Source organism: Coenobita brevimanus, chromosome 28, assembly GCF_032717465.1.
Source record: "Coenobita brevimanus isolate Jiangsu-jjx chromosome 28, ASM3271746v2, whole genome shotgun sequence".
In the NCBI taxonomy this organism is placed as follows: domain Eukaryota; kingdom Metazoa; phylum Arthropoda; class Malacostraca; order Decapoda; family Coenobitidae; genus Coenobita; species Coenobita brevimanus.
Window position 1 is genome coordinate 7,489,914 of NC_136981.1, and position 17,500 is coordinate 7,507,413.

Below are 17,500 nucleotides of genomic sequence, written 5' to 3' on the forward strand. Positions count from 1 at the left end.
TTATATGCCTCAGACTAAACTAACAGAGAGAGAGAGAGAGAGAGAGAGAGAGAGAATTAGAGCCACTTTTTCTCAGCTCTCTCTTTTGTGACATTTGGCAAGGTGTCTCAAAAGGCAAACTTTTAATTGACGTTCTCTCTCTCTCTCTCTCTCTCTCTCTCTCTCTCTCTCTCTCTCTCTCTCTCTCTCTCTCTCTCTCTCTCTCTCGTTCTGAGTTCAAAGTTCTGCGCTTACATTCTTCAAGGATTATGATGAGAGAGAGAGAGAGAGAGAGAGAAGATGAATGGCGAAATGAAGGAGGGATGACTGACAATTGAAAGGAAAGAAGGAAGGAAGGAAGGAGAGAGAGGAACGGTGGAGGGAGAGACGGAGGAAAATTTGTGGAGGAAGGAGAGAGAGAGAAATGAAGGAAGAAGGTAAGGAACGGAGAGAGAGAGAGAGAGAGAGAGAGAGAGAGAGAGAGAGAGAGAGAGAGAGAGAGAGAGGGAGGGAGAGACGAAGGAAGGACTGGGGAAAGAAGACAGAGAAATGGTGGAGGGAGAGAGGGAAGGAGAGACGGAGGAAAGGGGTGAGGGAGGGAGGGAGGGAATGGGGAGGGAGGGAGAAAGGGGGTAGGGAGGAAAGGAGTGAGGGAGAGAGGGAGGAAAGAGGGTGAGGTAAGAGGGAGTAAAGACAAAGAGCATAAAAGTTCTTAAGTAAGTTAGCGGAGGAGTGTTAGACCGGGGAAGGAGACTCGTAGCCCTAGAAGGTTCACAAAAAACTCCATGTCTTTTATTATTTTCTTTTAGTTTATTTTTCCTACCAGTTGACTATTTCTATTTAATTTTGGAAGTGATGGCCGAGGGGTAAGGAAAGTCGTCTTCTGTCCAAAACGTCGCTAGTTCGATCCCTGGCTAGTCTCTTGGCATCGTATATCCCTTAGCTCAGTGGCAGAATAAAACAAGGCTACATCCCTTCCATGGCATTTCTTGGCCTATCGCTTTCTGGTGTGTGTGTGTGTGTGTGTGTGTTTACAGTTCAGTGGCCCTACATCATCATCACCATCATCATTATCATCATCATCATCATCATCATCTTCCCCTTACTCTCACTGTGGCAAATATGGTGAACAGGAATCAGAGATAGGACAGTGTTGTTGTTACTGTTGCTACCCTATGTGAACACAAGCCGAGATGGCTGAGTGGTTAGCATCCTGGTGCGGGCAGCTGGCTCACGGGAATCGGGTGTTCATCCATCCTTTGAGGGTTGGTAGGTGATATGAATACCCAGGATAACACCTGGGGGAGATAACTGTGGTGACCCGGATGATGCAGTGGCCTTGTATCCCAGGATAATGGGAAAACAACAGCCACAGACTCAAAGGGCTATGTTACGGAGAAATTGCGTCTGTCCCCACCAATTTCAAATACGAACCCAGTAGACTGCAGTTTGAAGTTGCTCACCTCCTGCATTCCATCATCTGCCTTTCAGGGGACAGGGAGAGAGGTGAGGGGCATTTACATAACCAAGCAGCTGTCCCCTGTCTGGTTATGTCGGTGCCACTACACGAAGGAGCCACTGTCCGCCACCAAGTTACCCCACTGAACATTACTATCGTTTTCTGTGGAACCAAACACCGCAACCATTTTCAGTGTTAGGGGCGGCCACATTTATAAGGATTATCTGGGAATTAATGCCCCGCTACAAATCCCTCGGGACTTTGGAATTATGAGCAGCGTTTATGCCGGGGAATATAAATGCCGGGTGAGTTATGCCCTCGTTAGGACTCCAGTGGCCATAATCCCTCCCACACAAAGCATTTATTTTGAATCGAAGCTTGGTTGTTTGTCAGATTTGGGTCTGATTTTCACACACACACACACACACACACACACACACACACACACACACACACACACACAAAGAGAGAGAGAGAGAGAGAGAGAGAGAGAGAGAGAGAGAAATACTGAGGGGACCTTGGGGTGCGCAGGTCCCCCCCGTCTTACCGAGTCCCCCCACTGTCCCCTCTCTATTTTAAATCTAGTAATATTCAACGTGTAAACAATCGGCATTATACCCCCCCCAAAAAAAAAAGAAATAGAGTATGGTTCTACTCCCCCCCATCCGTGAGGACCTGGATACGCCACTTCTGATACCCCCTCCACTACAGCACTGCCAATGGTTTTAATTTTTCCTCTCGATTTCCTCTGCTGGCTCATATGATATACTGAGGGAGGCTTAGTATGTTTCTTTACCTAATATTTCACATCTTCTCACTTTCCTCTGCTGGCTAATATTATAAGCTGAGAGAGGCTTAGTATGTTTCTCTACCTAATATTTCACATCTCAGTATCCTCTGCTGGCTAATAATATTCCCATCTGAGTGAGTCTTGGCATGTTTCTCTGCCATAGATAATTCCCTTTGACATGATGCGTCAGGGAGGAAAGTGACGGACATGCCCTAAGTGTAAAGTAGTCGCAGTAGATTAGTAGTAGTAATAGTAGTAGTAGTAGTGGCTATGTAATTATAAGTGAAAAATGCAAATATTTATCAGTGACATCTCTGCTCACCTAATCGATGACCTGGTTGCCAAGCTAATGTCGTAGATGCGTTATAGGCCTATGTCGGAATGTCTGGGGAAGTGTGTGTGTGTGTGTGTGTGTGTGTGTGTGTGTGTGTGTGTGTGTGTGTGCCCTTCCACATGCGGGCATATTTCTTCCAATAAATAAATACACACACACCCATATAGACAGATAGCTAGACAGATAGACAGATGTAGATAGATAGATAGGTAGATGGATGTAAATAGCTAGACAGACAGATAGATAGATAGATAGATGGATGGATGTAGATAGCTAATGAGATAGATAGGTAGATATATAGAGATAGATATAGATAGATAGATATTAAAGTAAGAACAACAAATGATTAACAACGAAATTATGGGAAAAGTATATATTTGGCGAATCTCTGGTAATATAATAAATGCTGTCGTTATTTAGGTATATTTAGGTATATTTTGGTATATATATTGGGTACATTATCGTGTGGGAATTATTTGGCAGGGGTCACTGATAGCCCGAAGCTGCCATTTGTCTGGAACGCAGGCCAGATAAAATAATAAATAAATAAATAATGACGTAGCTGTATAAATTAATAAATCAACAAATAGATCGATAGGCAGATAAACAAATAAGTGAATAAAACTCTAAGAAAGTTTTTTTCGGATTTTAATCCAACATGGTGCAAAGGTCGAAGGACAGCCCATGATAAATCTTTCTTTTTTTCTTTCCTTTTTTACAATAGGCCCATAGCCAAGGTCACAGAATAATGTCAGGGCTCGACCCGTGTGTGTGTGTGTGTGTGTGTGTGTGTGTGTTTGAAGAATGATGCACGAGGAAGTCGAAGTGTTGTTGTGGCTGTGTGTGTGTGTGTGTGCATATGATCGGACATACTACCAGCCCCTACTTTTAAATGACCGCCAGGGCAAGGATTCGAACCCCGGACTCGAGATACAGGCATCGCGAGACGAATACGCTACTGACTGAGCCACCGCACTTCCCCAGTACATTAATACCGCAGCATATTCAGTATTTATGAAGTAGTAATAGTAGTAGTAGTAGTAGTAGGAGTAGGAGTATTAGTAGTAGTGGTGGTGGGGGTGGTGGAAGAGGTGGTGGTGATGGTGGTGGTGGTAGTAGTAGTAGTAGTAGTAGTATCCCCAGGCTATCTGAATGTAAACCCAGTGGACTGCAGGCTGAAATTCCCTTCATCTGCAGCCCACCATCCTCCTTCCGGGGACAGGGAGGAAGTTGAGGACGCTTGTATAACCAGGCAGCTCCACCGCCCCTTCATATCAGTGCCACCACGTGAAGGCGTCCCTCTCTACTCCATAAGAACTGAATAAGCTACATTTTTTATTATTTTCATTTATTTATTTATTTATTTATTTATTTTTCATATTTTTAGGCAAGAAAGAAGGAACCAAAGGCCAGGAGTCCATGAGATTGTTACCTCAAAAAAAATAAATAAATAACAGAGCTTATATACTCGTACGTGGGATCCCTACAAATTATCTGTCTATCTATCTATCTGCCTGTTTATCCATCTATCTATCTATCTATCTGTCTATCTATTTATCTATCTATCTAGCTATTTAACTCTCTACCTATCTGTCTGTCTGTCTGTCTGCCTGTGTCTATCTATTGATCTATCTATCTATCTATCTATTTATCTATCTATCTAGCTATCTAACTCTCTACCTATCTGTCTGTCTGTCTGTCTGCCTGTCTGTCTATCTATTGATCTATCTATCTGTCTATCTATTTATCTATCTATCTAGCTATTTAACTCTCTATCTATCTGTCTGTCTGTCTGTCTCCCTGTCTGTCTATCTATTGATCTATCTATCTATCTATCTATTTATCTAGCTATCTAGCTATCTAACTCTACCTATCTGTCTGTGTCTGTCTGTCTGCCTGTCTGTCTATCTATTGATCTATTTGTCAATCAACAGGTATATAAAAACCTTATCCCCCTATTTATCTTTCTATCTGTTCGTTTATCCATCTATCTATTTCTGTATCTATCTGTCAACTAACCTATCCTTATCTATCCACCCCTCCAACCATCTATCAACCTATTTATCTATCCATCATTTTTATCTACCCATCCATCTATCAATCCATCTATCTAAGTCTACCCAACTTTTTTTTTTTTATAACAGAACAGGGGAAAGAAAGTCAAAGAATAAAAAAAATAATCCATGCACAAGATTACCGACGTCCCGCATTCATAAAAAAATCTGTAACAGTTTGACTTGAACAGCTGTAGGTTGAAGTTTGGGGGGAAACGACTCTGGAGAAGCGAGTTCCAGAGAGATGCAGTTCGGGATTAAAGCTTTCTGATAGGCGGAAGTTCTGCAATATGGCAGTGTGACATTCCCAGTCGTGAGCGCTACCAGATGCCCGTGTAGCACAGGGGAAGGCATGGAGAGGTGGCACAATGGACGCAACTTCGTCTGAGCATTTGCCATAAAAGTATCGGTAAAATAATGCAAGGGAGGCAACATTCCTTCTTACCTGTAGGGGAGGTAGTTTTTTTGCAATAGAAGGGTTATTAATAATTCCAACAGCTTTGTTCTGAATTTTGTCTAGTTGTTTTAGTGCAACCGCTCCACTTCCATTCCACAAGGATGAGCAATATTCCAGCTGAGAGCGCACATGACTCTTATAAACTATAGTAATTGCTCGTCAGTGAAGAAGCTACGAACTCTGTAAAATAATCCAAGTTTCTTTTCTATCCCCAATTCTCACAAGCTGTCAAATAATCAGATCTCTCACCTGCACGTCTGTCTCTCTCTGTCTGTCTGTCTCTCTCTCTCTCTCAGGATCTTAACCCCACCTCACCTCACACTCACTCCCTCTTCTGAACTGGGAGAGGCTTGTTCTCTCTCTCTCTCTCCCCCTCCCCCTCCCTCTCTCCCCCACCCTCATCCTACTACCTCTCTCCCTCTCCCCCTCTCGCATTCTTCCCCCCTTCTCCCTCATTTTCCTCCCCTTCCTCTCTCTCTCTCTCTCTCTCTCTCTCTCTCTCTCTCTCTCTCTCTCTCTCTCTCTCTCTCTCTCTCTCTCTCTCTCTCTCTCTCTCCTTTCTCCTCCACTCTCTCCCTCCCCCACCTCTTTTTCTCTCTCCCTCTCCCTCCTCCCTCCCTTTTTCTCTCCCCTCCCTCCTCCCTCTCCTCTCTCCCCCTCCCTCCTCCTCCCTTCCTCTCTCTCCATCCTTCTTCCCCTCTCTCCATCTATCTATTTATCTATCTATCTTACTGTTGTTGTCCAATTCTGTACAGTTTATTATGTGTGTTTGTGTCTGTCTGATTTTGTTTGTATACTGGTTCGTTTAATTTATTTATTTGAGAGAGAGAGAGAGAGAGAGAGAGAGAGAGAGAGAGAGAGAGAGAGAGAGAGAGAGAGAATGAAGAAGGACGAATAAAAAACAAAGAAGAATAAGATGAGAAAGTAGGAGAGAGAGAGAGAGAGAGAGAGAGAGAGAGAGAGAGAGAGAGAGAGAGAGAGAGAGAGAGAGAGAGGAAGTGAGAGAGTGAGAGAGGAAGTGAGAGAGTGAGAGAGGGGTGAACGAACGTGGAGCCAGAGAGTCCCCCTACCCAACACTCCCGTCTAATTATGCGAAGAATCCAGCCATTATCACCCCTGCAAAAAATAAAAAAATAAAAAAAAATAACTCCTATACTCCTTTCACCTTAACTTGGCCCAGATTTTCGACATTCGGAAGCTTAATTCACGTGGTAAAAGTGGACAGCCGGCTCTACCTCCTTTCCTAAGCACTTCTTCGTGACTAGCGCCGTATTCTGATGTTATTCTATTGTTACAACTCAGCTTTCAAGATGGAGAGAGAATTTTAGGCCAAGTTAAAATTAAGAGTATAAAGAATAGGTCACAAAGAGATACATAGATAGACAGACAGACAGACAGACAGATAGATAGATAGATAGATAGACAGAACAGGTAAAATAGATATCATCATCACCATCATCAAGACCCCTTTCCCCAGCTAAGGATGGAGAGAGAGAGAGAGAGAGAGAGACTTCCCGTATGCGGTGCGAAAAGGGCTTATTTGCACGCATGTAGGCTGTACTTTATATGCACGACACTGCGGGTACTATTACACAGATGCAGGTGATGTAGGCAACAGAAGAAGCTACTCTCTCTCTCTCTCTCTCTCTTGCCAGGAGAAATTGCCTAACGCCTCATCTCGCCAGGGTACCGGATAGACGAGTTCCTCTTCAGAATTTTGCCTATTAAAAAACTCACTTCACTAATCGGCTTGGCTTTCACTCCATTCACAGGCGCTTTTACGAGACACGCAAGTAAAATTTTAACTTTGAGACTGAGGGTGTGCGTGTGTGTGTGTGTGTGTGTGTGTGTGTGTGTGTGTGTGTGTGTGTGTGTGTGTGTGTGTGTGTGTTGCTACCTCCAGACGATTCTATTCAGCTTAAGACTTTCCTAGCGTCGAGAGAGAGAGAGAGAGAGAGAGAGAGAGAGAGAGAGAGAGAGAGGAGCCTGAGAACCAAGCCAGCAGTATCTCGAAGTGATGTTAATTGGAGTCAGACCTGTTTTGGGGTTTACGGGGGTCATTAACTGGAGCGTATACAGGAAGAATTTTTTTGAGATAATAATAGTAATAATAATAATAATAATAATAATAATAATAATACCTTATTCTAATACTAAAGATTAAGATTTATACTAAGACACACTAATAATGATACTAATACCAGTAGTAATATTGATATTTATAAGAAGAAGAAGAAAACGAAGAAAAAGAAGAAGAAGAGGAGGAAGAAGAAGAAAATGTGGCAGTAGTAGTAGTAGTAGTAGTAGTAGTAAATAATAATAATAATAATATAGATAATAATATTAATAATAATGCTATTACTACTACTACGACTACTACTACTACTACCACTGCTACTACTACAACTACCACTGCTGCTACTACTACTACTACTACTACTACTACTACTATTACTACTACTAATTCTACAGTCACGTTGAACGAAAAGAAATATTAGAAAATCTGCCTATCAGCTACACGAGTCTCATCAATCAATTTCTTTAAGTCTCAATTTCCCCCTAGAATAACACCCGCAACAGTCAAATTTCCAGGCAAGTCCCTAATTTTAACACCGAGTGAAAAAAGGATAAGGAGGAAAGAATTTTAGTCCAACAATCTGACCAGCCCAAGAATTCGCCCTCGAGTTCTTTCAGTTACGAATTTCATGTGCTAACCACTGCGCGCCCGCCACTCTCCCCGACCTCATCAGTGGTACGAATAGCGGTGTGTGTGGCGGGGACCGTGCAAATAACCGCCTGTGTGAATAACGAGAGAAAAAAAATAAAAATAAAATAGAGGAACCAGTCGAGAGAACCAGTTTTGTGACAAAGGTAGAAACATAACATTTTTATTGTCAGTGGTAGTCGTGGTGGTGGTGGTGGTGGTGGTGGTGGTGGTAATAGTAGTAGTAGTAGTAGTAGTAGTCCCAGGTTCATCCGAATGTGAACCCAGTGAACTGCAGGCTGAAATTACTCCTCACGCAGTTCACCACCCTTTTTTTTTTTTTTTTTTGGAGGGGGGGTAGAGAGGAAATTTAGGGACATTTGTATAACCAGGCAGCTCCAGCACCAGTCATATGGGTGCCACCACATGAAGGCGTCCCTCTCCACCACCAAACCAAAGAATGACGCGAAATATAAATGCTAGCCCAAAAATTCATCAAGCCTCTCCGTTTTCTGTGAAGGTCTGTGTTACTAAACCAAAGGATAACTTATTTAGTGTGTTTTATCGTTATTGGTTTATTGTCATGGGTATTGGGTATTTATGTTTATTATTTGATGTGGGAGGTTCTCTAAGAGGGGCCCAGTCAATCAGTCACGTTAAGGATTTTTTTTTTTTTTTTTTTTTTTTTGGGGGGGGGACAAGCACACTTAAATTTTGCACGCAGACTTCTGCCATCTTCATGCGAAAAACAATTCCCTTTTGCGACAGGGAATTCATCGTATATAAGTCAGAGAATCCCGCCCTATACATACATACATACATATTCTAAAAAACAAGGGATGAGGCTATAGCACACCTAATGTCTGACTTGGCTCATATCTCTGATTAGGGTAAAAAAAATATAAAAAATAAAAGTTTTTAATGCATCAAAAACTCACATCTTTCATCTTTCAACCCGTCAGTCTTCCGCAGGAGTACCCTCTACATTTTAACAATATTTAACTCAGTCATGTATCATCTTTTAACATACCTGGGGTTTTCTCTCGGGATTTATCTTGGAAAGATCACATCGACTTCCAAGAGATTAGGTGCGCTAAGCCAACTCCGTGCCTTCTTTACCCTTGCACAGATGTTGACTTTATATACGGGTTTTATTCGCCCCTGTGTAGAGTACAACTGTTACGTATGGGGAAGCACCCTACTTACAGTTCTTCTCAACAAGGTGGAGTCAAAGGTTTTTCATCTCATTAACTCTCCTCCTCTTACGTCCTCCTTTCAGCCTCCATCTCTTCTCCCCACTGTTGCAGCTTTATCTTTTATCTATCGCTATTTCAATGGTCACTGCTCCTCTGACCTGTCTGCTTGCATCCCTCCACCACTACAGCGGGCGCGTAGCACCCGTCAGTCAACAAACGCTCATCCCTTTTCTGTCCAACTCACTAATGCAAGAGTTAACCGTTACTCCCAGTCCTTCACGCATGCAACAGGTCAGCTCTGGAACTGTCTTCCTCTGTCTGTATTTCCTACTGCCTATGACATCCAGTCTTTCAAACGCTGTGTGTCTAGGCTTCTCGAAAAGATCAGATCTTGAATTTGACTCTTATTTTGTTTTTGTTTTTGTTTTTTTCTTGAAAGGAACAATCTTGCGGGCTTCTGCCCTTTAGTTCCTTCTTCTTTACATAAAAAATACACATATACACATACATAATACATACGCGTCGTTTCGTTTCGTTTTTAAAGGCTCCAACATGCTTGCATGTGTCGGCCTTGGTCACCTAATGGCGGCTCTCCACGCTGCACGATCCATTGCAGCCTCCCTGTTCAGTCCCTTAACCCTAAGGTCACACTTAATGACCTCGTCCCATGTCTTTCTCGGTCTACCCCTCATAACCCCACCCCCAATATTAACACTTCTCACCTTCCTCACCCAATTATCATCCCCCATCCTCTCCACATGTCCAAACCACCTCAATCTACCACTCCTCATCACAACACCAATACACTCCAGTCCCATCCTACCTCTCAACTCTTCCATTGTAAACTCAGCCCCTCCAGGCCTTGGACGCAGGGACGCACTGCACATCCACCTAATCATTGTCATACATAATACATACATACATACATATATGCATACAGTACATACAAACACATATACGTACATACAAACATACATATATGCATACAGTACATACATACACATATACATACATACAAACATACATACATACACCCATACCTACCTACATACATACATACATATACAGTATATATCCATACATACATATACCCTTACATTTATACATACATACATACAAATGCATAAATAAATGGATAAATAGTTACATAAATACATAGACATATACAGATAGATAAATAGAATGATACTGTAGATGTGGCTATATAAAATGATATAAGTGAAGTGCATTTATTGTCAGTCAGATTTCATAATTATATACACAGAGAGCATAGCCACTGTAGATTAGATTATTTATTATTTTTAACTATTATTATTATTATTATTATTATTATTATTAACGTCATAATTGTTGGTTATCTTTCTCAGTATTTCATATATAACACCATGTCTCCACCTTGCAACATACACATTACGTATTTCAAGTTTCCCTGACACAACTGCAAAATAAATAAATAAACAACATCGATCCAACAATTATGAAACTCTATACGTGGGTTTCTGAAAAATTTGTTGGGCTTCGAATATCGCATCACCTAGTTTCAAAATCGAGTGTTCAGTGTCTCAAAATTTATCGTTGGGAAGTGGGTCCTTATTTCTGACAGCCACTTTAATTTCGCGGTCAAAAATACTAATCCACCCCCATGCCAGTGTAAAAAGGGAAGGACGAGTTTTTCAGTCCTAATTTTCTAGAATGTTACGTGAAAGTTTCAAATCTGTTCGACTTAAAAGGGGGAATGAAGGTGATGGTGATGGTGGTGGTAGTAGTAGTAGTAGTATGTAGTAGTAGCAGTATGTAGTAGTAGTAGTAGTAGTAGTAATAGTAGTAGTAGTCGTGCTAGTAGTAGTAGAAGTTATGATGATGGTGATGAGATTAGTGGTAGTAGGAGGAGGAGGAGGAGTTATGATAATGGTGATGAGAGTAGTAGTAGTAGTAGTAGTAGCAGTAGTAGTAGTAGTAGTAGCAGTAGTAGTAGTAGTAGCAGTAGTAGTAGTAGTAGTAGTAGTAGTAATAGTACTAGTAGTAGTAGATGCAACCCCAGGCCCATCTGAACGTCAACCTGCTGGACTGCCACTCAATCCTCCTCTTGGGGATAAGGAGGGAGATGAGGCAGGCTTTTATGTGGTCAGGGATGCGGAGCTGCCTGTGTGTGCAACCGCGAGAAGGCGTCCCTCTCCAGCAGCCTCCAGAAGTGAAGGGATGAGATACAGCCTTCATTAACCCTTGTAGTGTGTGTGTGTGTGTGTGTGTGTGCTGAATAACATCGCCTGGAAGCAGCTATTTTGAACTCAAATAAATGGGCATTGTAGAGGAAAACCAGAATTAAGTAAAAAATAAATACATACTTAAGTTACGGGACTGAGGGGGCTTGGTTATAAATCTGCCTTCCCTAAGCTGCCTTTCGGAACAGGTCCTTTCATTTAACCACGTATTCCGTGCGGTTAAGTAGGCCCCGTAACACCTAACCCTTACCGATTCATTCCCATTGCGTCTAAAGGGGGTCTATAAACAGTTCCAATAGAAACTCATCCGCGGGGGGGTGTACTGTGTTGCGGGGACGGCTAAGTGTGCTGGTGTGGGCGTGGGAAATAAATAATACGGGACACATTAAAGCGCTCAGCCGTACACGCAACACACAACAGATGCAGAGTGTAGGAGGGGAGTGCTGTCATGTACCACTCTCTACTGTATATAAAAAAATAGTTACTATACATAATAAAATGTATAAAAATAATAACTATATATAATAAAATACATAAAAAAAATAATACCTATATCACACTGACCCCAGTTTGAATTACTTTTTCGATATTTTAAAAACTTTTTCGTTAGCCTAAGACAGTTTTTCGTTTTATTTTTCTTTCTTTCCTTCTTTCCTTCTTTCTTTCTTTCTTTCTTACTGGGGCGCCTCGTTATTTTCAAACCACAGTCAGCACAAGAAATCCTCCTCAAGTGTAACGTAATCGTCTGTAAATCGGGATAAACGTAAAAAAAAATAGAATAACACTAAAAATTACGACATTACAGTGTTAGGTAGGAACGTGCAAAACAACAGTACAGTATAACAAACTTAGACACACACACACACACACACACACACACACACACACACACACACCACCGACAGACAGACAGACAAAGACAGCGACAGACAGAAAGATATATATAAAGATAAAGAGATTTAGGCAGAGATAGCGACGGTAAGATAGACAAATAGACAGTGAGTGGGTGAGTGTTACAGACAGGCAGACAGACAGACAAACAAACAGATAGATATCTATATAAAGCTGGAAATAAAGAGATTTAGACAGAGATAGAGACGGACAGACATAATAATAGAGTGAGTGAGTGAGTGAGTGAGTGAGTGGGTGAGTGAGTGAGTGAGTGATACAATTAGATAAGCGCATATTGTCAATCTGTTTTCACCTGCCAGAGAACATTAACCCCTTTCAGTTCAGGTGGGTGATTGGACTGTAGGGATGCTTTCACTAGTAACCAAGGAGACTCACTGCTGCCTCATAACTAGGGCGAATCGTATTGTCTTCCCTGTATTGACCCAGTTCCCTCAGGTGAAAGAAAACCGACGAGATTATGAGTACTATAGACTAACCTCCCTTCTAATGAGTGACTAGCTAAAGTATGCAACAGTATACGCCAATGAACACTACTCCTTTCACCTTAACTTGGCCCAGATTTTATGAGGTCCAGCTGGTTCGTCGTTCAACCTGTCTCTCTTATGCAATTCCTGTTTCTGTTATGCAATTCAACCTGTTTCTGTTATGCAATTCCTGTTTCTGTCATGCAATTCCTGTTTCTGTTATGCAATTCAACCTGTTTCTGTTATGCAATTCCTGTTTCTGTTATGCAATTCAACCTGTTTCTGTTATGCAGTTCAACCTGTTTCTGTTATGCAATTCCTGTTTCTGTTATTCAGTTCAACCTGTTTCTGTTATGCAATTCAACCTATTTTTGTTATGCAATTCAACCTGTTTCTGTTATGCAATTCTACCTGTTTCTGTTATGCAATTCCTGTTTCTGTCATGCAATTCCTGTTTCTGTTATGCAATTCTACCTGTTTCTGTTATGCAATTCCTGTTTCTGTTATGCAATTCCTTTTTCTGTCACGCAATTCAACCTGTTTCTGTTATGCAATTCAACCTGTTTCTGTTATGCAATTCTTGTTTCTGTTATGCAATTCAACGTGTTTCTGTTATGCAATTCCTGTTTCTGTTATGCAAGTCAACCTGTTTCTGTTATGCAATTCCTGTTTCTGTTATGCAATTCAACGTGTTTCTGTTATGCAATTCCTGTTTCTGTTATGCAAGTCAACCTGTTTCTGTTATGCAATTCCTGTTTCTGTTATGCAATTCCTGTTTCTGTTATGCAATTCCTGTTTCTGTTATGCAATTTGTTCAGTGTTCTTGTATGCGTTTGGCCATTTTTTCTTGATGATTGACATGAAATATTGGTTGGCGTCTATGGTTCTGGTGAGGCCCGCGTAAAACTCGTGGAATTCTTCTCTCGTGACCTGCAGAGGAAGGTATTTATTATTATTATTATTATTATTATTATTATTATTATTATTATTATTATTATCAGTAGTAGCAGTAGTAGTAGTAATAGTAGTAGTAGTAGTAGTAGTAGCAGTGTTACTATTACGATAACTTACTATCATCATCATCATCATCATACTCTAATTATTATCATCATCATCTAGGTGGAGGGATGGAGTTGAGAGGTATATGAGGGAGGGGGGGGTGAGTTGGGGGGAGGGGAGTCAAATGGTGGGTGACAGTGACTTGGAGGCGTTTTGTCTGTGGCCACCCTTTGCGGGATTAGGGCGTCGGGCTATAGATAGATAGATAGATAGATCATCCAGGGCCTAAATCCTGACTATTATTATTATTATTACTGTTATTCAATTTTCCCAACACAAAATTACATCAGTCCCTTCACCCCGATGACGTATAGATTTTCCTCGAGGCTAATTTGGCCTCATTAATATCATCTGATGGAAATAGTAGACTCCAGAATATGAAGTCTTGGTTCCATGATATTAGAACACTCCTGGTTATGAGCTAGGCATGAGTCTCCTTGGTCACTATTCAAATTGATCCTCCAGTCTGCCTACACAGCCATCAACTGAACTGAATGGGGTTAGAGATCTTTTGCAGGTTAGAATAAACGTAGTGTAGGTGAATTCACTCAATTTAGCAAGCAGTAAAAGGGTTATTCAATTATATAACTTTTTTTTTTTACAAAATATAAAGTTCTTGGGTAAGCACATGCCAAATTTCAAAAAATGTAGACAGAAACCTTAGGTAAGCACATGCTAATTTTCTATCACCCCATATATCTATCTGTTTATCTGTCTATACTCTTCTAGTCAGTTCCTCATTCTCCATCCTCCCCACATGGCCGAACTATCTCGAAGTATTTCTCTTAACACTTCCAACGCCGCATTTCACTTAACAGATTTATATAAGTCTTGGATAAGCATATGCCCCGTTTCACTTCATGGATTTAGATAAAACTCTTGGGTACGCGCATGCCGAGCTTCACATAAGATTTATATAAAACTCTTGGGTACGCGCATGCCGAGTTTCACAAAAGATTTATATAAAAGTCTTGGGTAAGAGCATGCCGAGTTTCACATAAGATGTATATAAAAGTCTTGGGTAAGAGCATGCCGAGTTTCACATAAGATTTATATAAAAGTCTTGGGTAAGCGTATACTGCATCTTACTTCACAGATTTAGGCAGAACAATTGTCAATACGGCTCGGCTCGCTCAGAATGGCTCGACTCTGCATGAATCGGCTCGAATTTCTTCATCTTGGCCTCTACTACTTACATGCAAAAATTCAGAATGATCGGTTCTCTGTGTGTGTGTGTGTGTCTCTCTATATATATATATATATATATATATATATATATATATATATATATATATATATATATATATACTGTATATGTATATATATATATATATATATATATATATATATATATATATATATATATATATACTGTATATACTGTATATGTATATGTATATATATATATATATATATATATATATACTGTATATGTATATATATATATATATATATATATATATATATATATATATATATATATATATATACTGTATATATATATATATATATATATATATATATACATATATATATATATATATACTGTATATATATATATATATATATATATATATATATATATATATATATATAAAACTGGTGTTAAAAAAAATTTCATATCTATGGAAACTGCCCAGATACTGACGGGATTTGTGCTCCCCTAACTGATTTTATTTCACTGAAAAGGAGGGGAGGGAAATAATATTCGGTAAAGAAGAAAATATACTGTAAAGAGGTTACTGATGGCTATATGTAACCCCGCGTGTTTGAAAAAAAAAAAAAAAAAAAAAAAACTCTGCTGAGCTAAATAAACCCATTTGAAATGAGCATGATCGTTATTAAAAAAAAAAAAAATGGGTGAAACTAGAAAAAATGTTCTAGACTGTAGGGAATTTTAAAAAATGAATGTACTTTGTCATTCATCAAAGACACTGGCCATACTTTCAAAAAAAAAAAAATGTTTGCCAGCCTATCCAAAAAACGTTCCTCGCCACCAATGCCAACCCAGAAACGTTCGTTGCCACCCATTTTAACCCCAAAACGTTTCTTGACACCCATTCTAATCTGAAAACGTGCCTTGCCACCCATTCTAGCACAATAACGTTCCTAGCTATCCATTCTAAAAACTCAGAAAATCCTTGTCATCCCTTCTAACCAAAACACACACACACACACACACACACACACACACACACGCACGCACGCACGCACGCACGCGCGCGCGCGCAGAACATTAGGTAAGAGTTTCTGAATTCTAGAGACGTGAATCAGTACCATTACCTGATTAAATGAGTATATAACCTATGGGGAAGCATCAGTAAGAGGACACTGCAAAAAACTGCATAAAAAGAGAGGTGATAAAGACGTAAGGAAATTAAGTTTCCCTAATACGGCAAATGATCAGTGGAATGCACTACTGAATGAAATAGTGTGTGCCAAAACAATTCGTAAATTTAAGGATATGTACGATAAAAATGGTTTAAGACACGGGACAGAACGAGCTTGACTCATTCCTGGTAAGATAAAATTAGGTGAGAGCAATTAGGTAAGAACACACACAGCAATCACGTACCTTTCCATCCGTCTTGCCGCTGCTCTCCAACATCTCAAGTATTCTCCTGAGCAGTTCATCCTCCGTGATCTCCCCCTTCTGGACCCCGGGGTGTGTGGAGGTGTCATAATTGCCCTTGATCTCGCTGACCTCTACCGCTCCATCCCCGTTTTGGTCAAGGAGGGAGTATACCTCGTCTATTACTCTTTCTCTCTCCTTTATTGTATCTGGCTGCAAGGAAAAATAATAATCTGAATATATGTAAAAGAGAATGTTTGTCTGTCTTTGTTTGACTCTCTCTCCTCTATGGAATTCGAGGGAGATGCATATAAGCTGCTCTAACAAGCGTAACTTAGGGCGAATCCAGATGTGCACAGTGCAGCTGCTAAAGTGACGTTCCTGATGGTCAAGCTGAGAACTAATTAAAAATAAAGTCAGCATGGTGAAAATATGGTAGCCAGTTATCGTAGAGTATTTTAATGTTTCAGCCACATCATTATTAGCTACAACGGGTCGGATAGGTGGTCGGATGGGTGGGATGGGTGGGATGGGTGGGCGGGGTTGAGTGGATGGGTGGGGGAAATGAACCAAAGGAGGAACACGGGTATAATTGGAGGGGCCCAGGTTATGCCGGTACCCCTACCAGTAAATAAATAAATAAATAAATAAATAAACAAGAAAAGCCACTCAAACACCAACTGGTCTAAGGGTAGAATGTTTTACTCTAACTTGGCTCCTCAACAGGTCATCTCAGAATGTTAGTATTTCATTCTTGCCCAATCCTTAACCTTTCCACCAGCTTTGGTTCGTCAGGTCAAGGCTAATCAGGTTTATTTTAGCCACTGACCTTGACCTCTGACTTTCGCATGTGACAATGACCTATAACCTTTCCCTATGACCTTGACCTATGACCTTTCCCTATGACCTTGACCGCTGACCTTTCCCTATGACCTTGACCTGACCTTTCCCTATGACCTTGACCTGATCTTACCCTATGACCTTGACCTGATCTTACCCTATGACCTTGACCTCTGCCCTTTTCGTGTGACCATGACCTTTGATTCTTCCCATAACTGACTTTTTGTATCCCTTATCGACTTGAACTCTTCTACTGTTTACTTCGGATGAAATCTGTTTAAAGTGCCCTGCCGTGTGACCTTGACATTTGCCTATTGTTCTAAAAATAGGTTAACCTCTTGGGTGACCCTCAACTCATCCACCAAGTTTACTCAGAATCAAATCAAAACTGTTTTAGTAATTTTGCTCACACTCAGACACTCGGATTGAACTTTGACCTTGCCCCTTGACGTTTGACC

At 40.6% G+C, this 17,500-nt stretch overlaps 2 protein-coding genes across 2 annotated transcripts in view; both read right to left on the reverse strand.

Moving 5' to 3' along the window:
• The window catches only part of LOC145394663 (A disintegrin and metalloproteinase with thrombospondin motifs 1-like), a 48,159-nt gene extending 36,700 nt beyond the window's left edge, over positions 1–11,459 (reverse strand). The window contains exon 1 of the mRNA XM_080268436.1: positions 11,446–11,459. Within this exon, the coding sequence (XP_080124562.1) occupies positions 11,446–11,459 (14 nt within the window). The remainder of the gene's footprint in view (positions 1–11,445) is intronic.
• Positions 11,460–13,372: 1,913 nt separating this feature from the next.
• Positions 13,373–17,500, reverse strand: part of LOC145394664 (crustacean calcium-binding protein 23-like) — a 12,724-nt gene continuing 8,596 nt past the window's right edge. The window contains exons 5-6 of the mRNA XM_080268437.1: positions 16,206–16,415; positions 13,373–13,501 (exon numbers count right to left, since the gene is read on the reverse strand). Of these exons, the coding sequence (XP_080124563.1) occupies positions 13,373–13,501; positions 16,206–16,415 (339 nt within the window). The remainder of the gene's footprint in view (positions 13,502–16,205; positions 16,416–17,500) is intronic.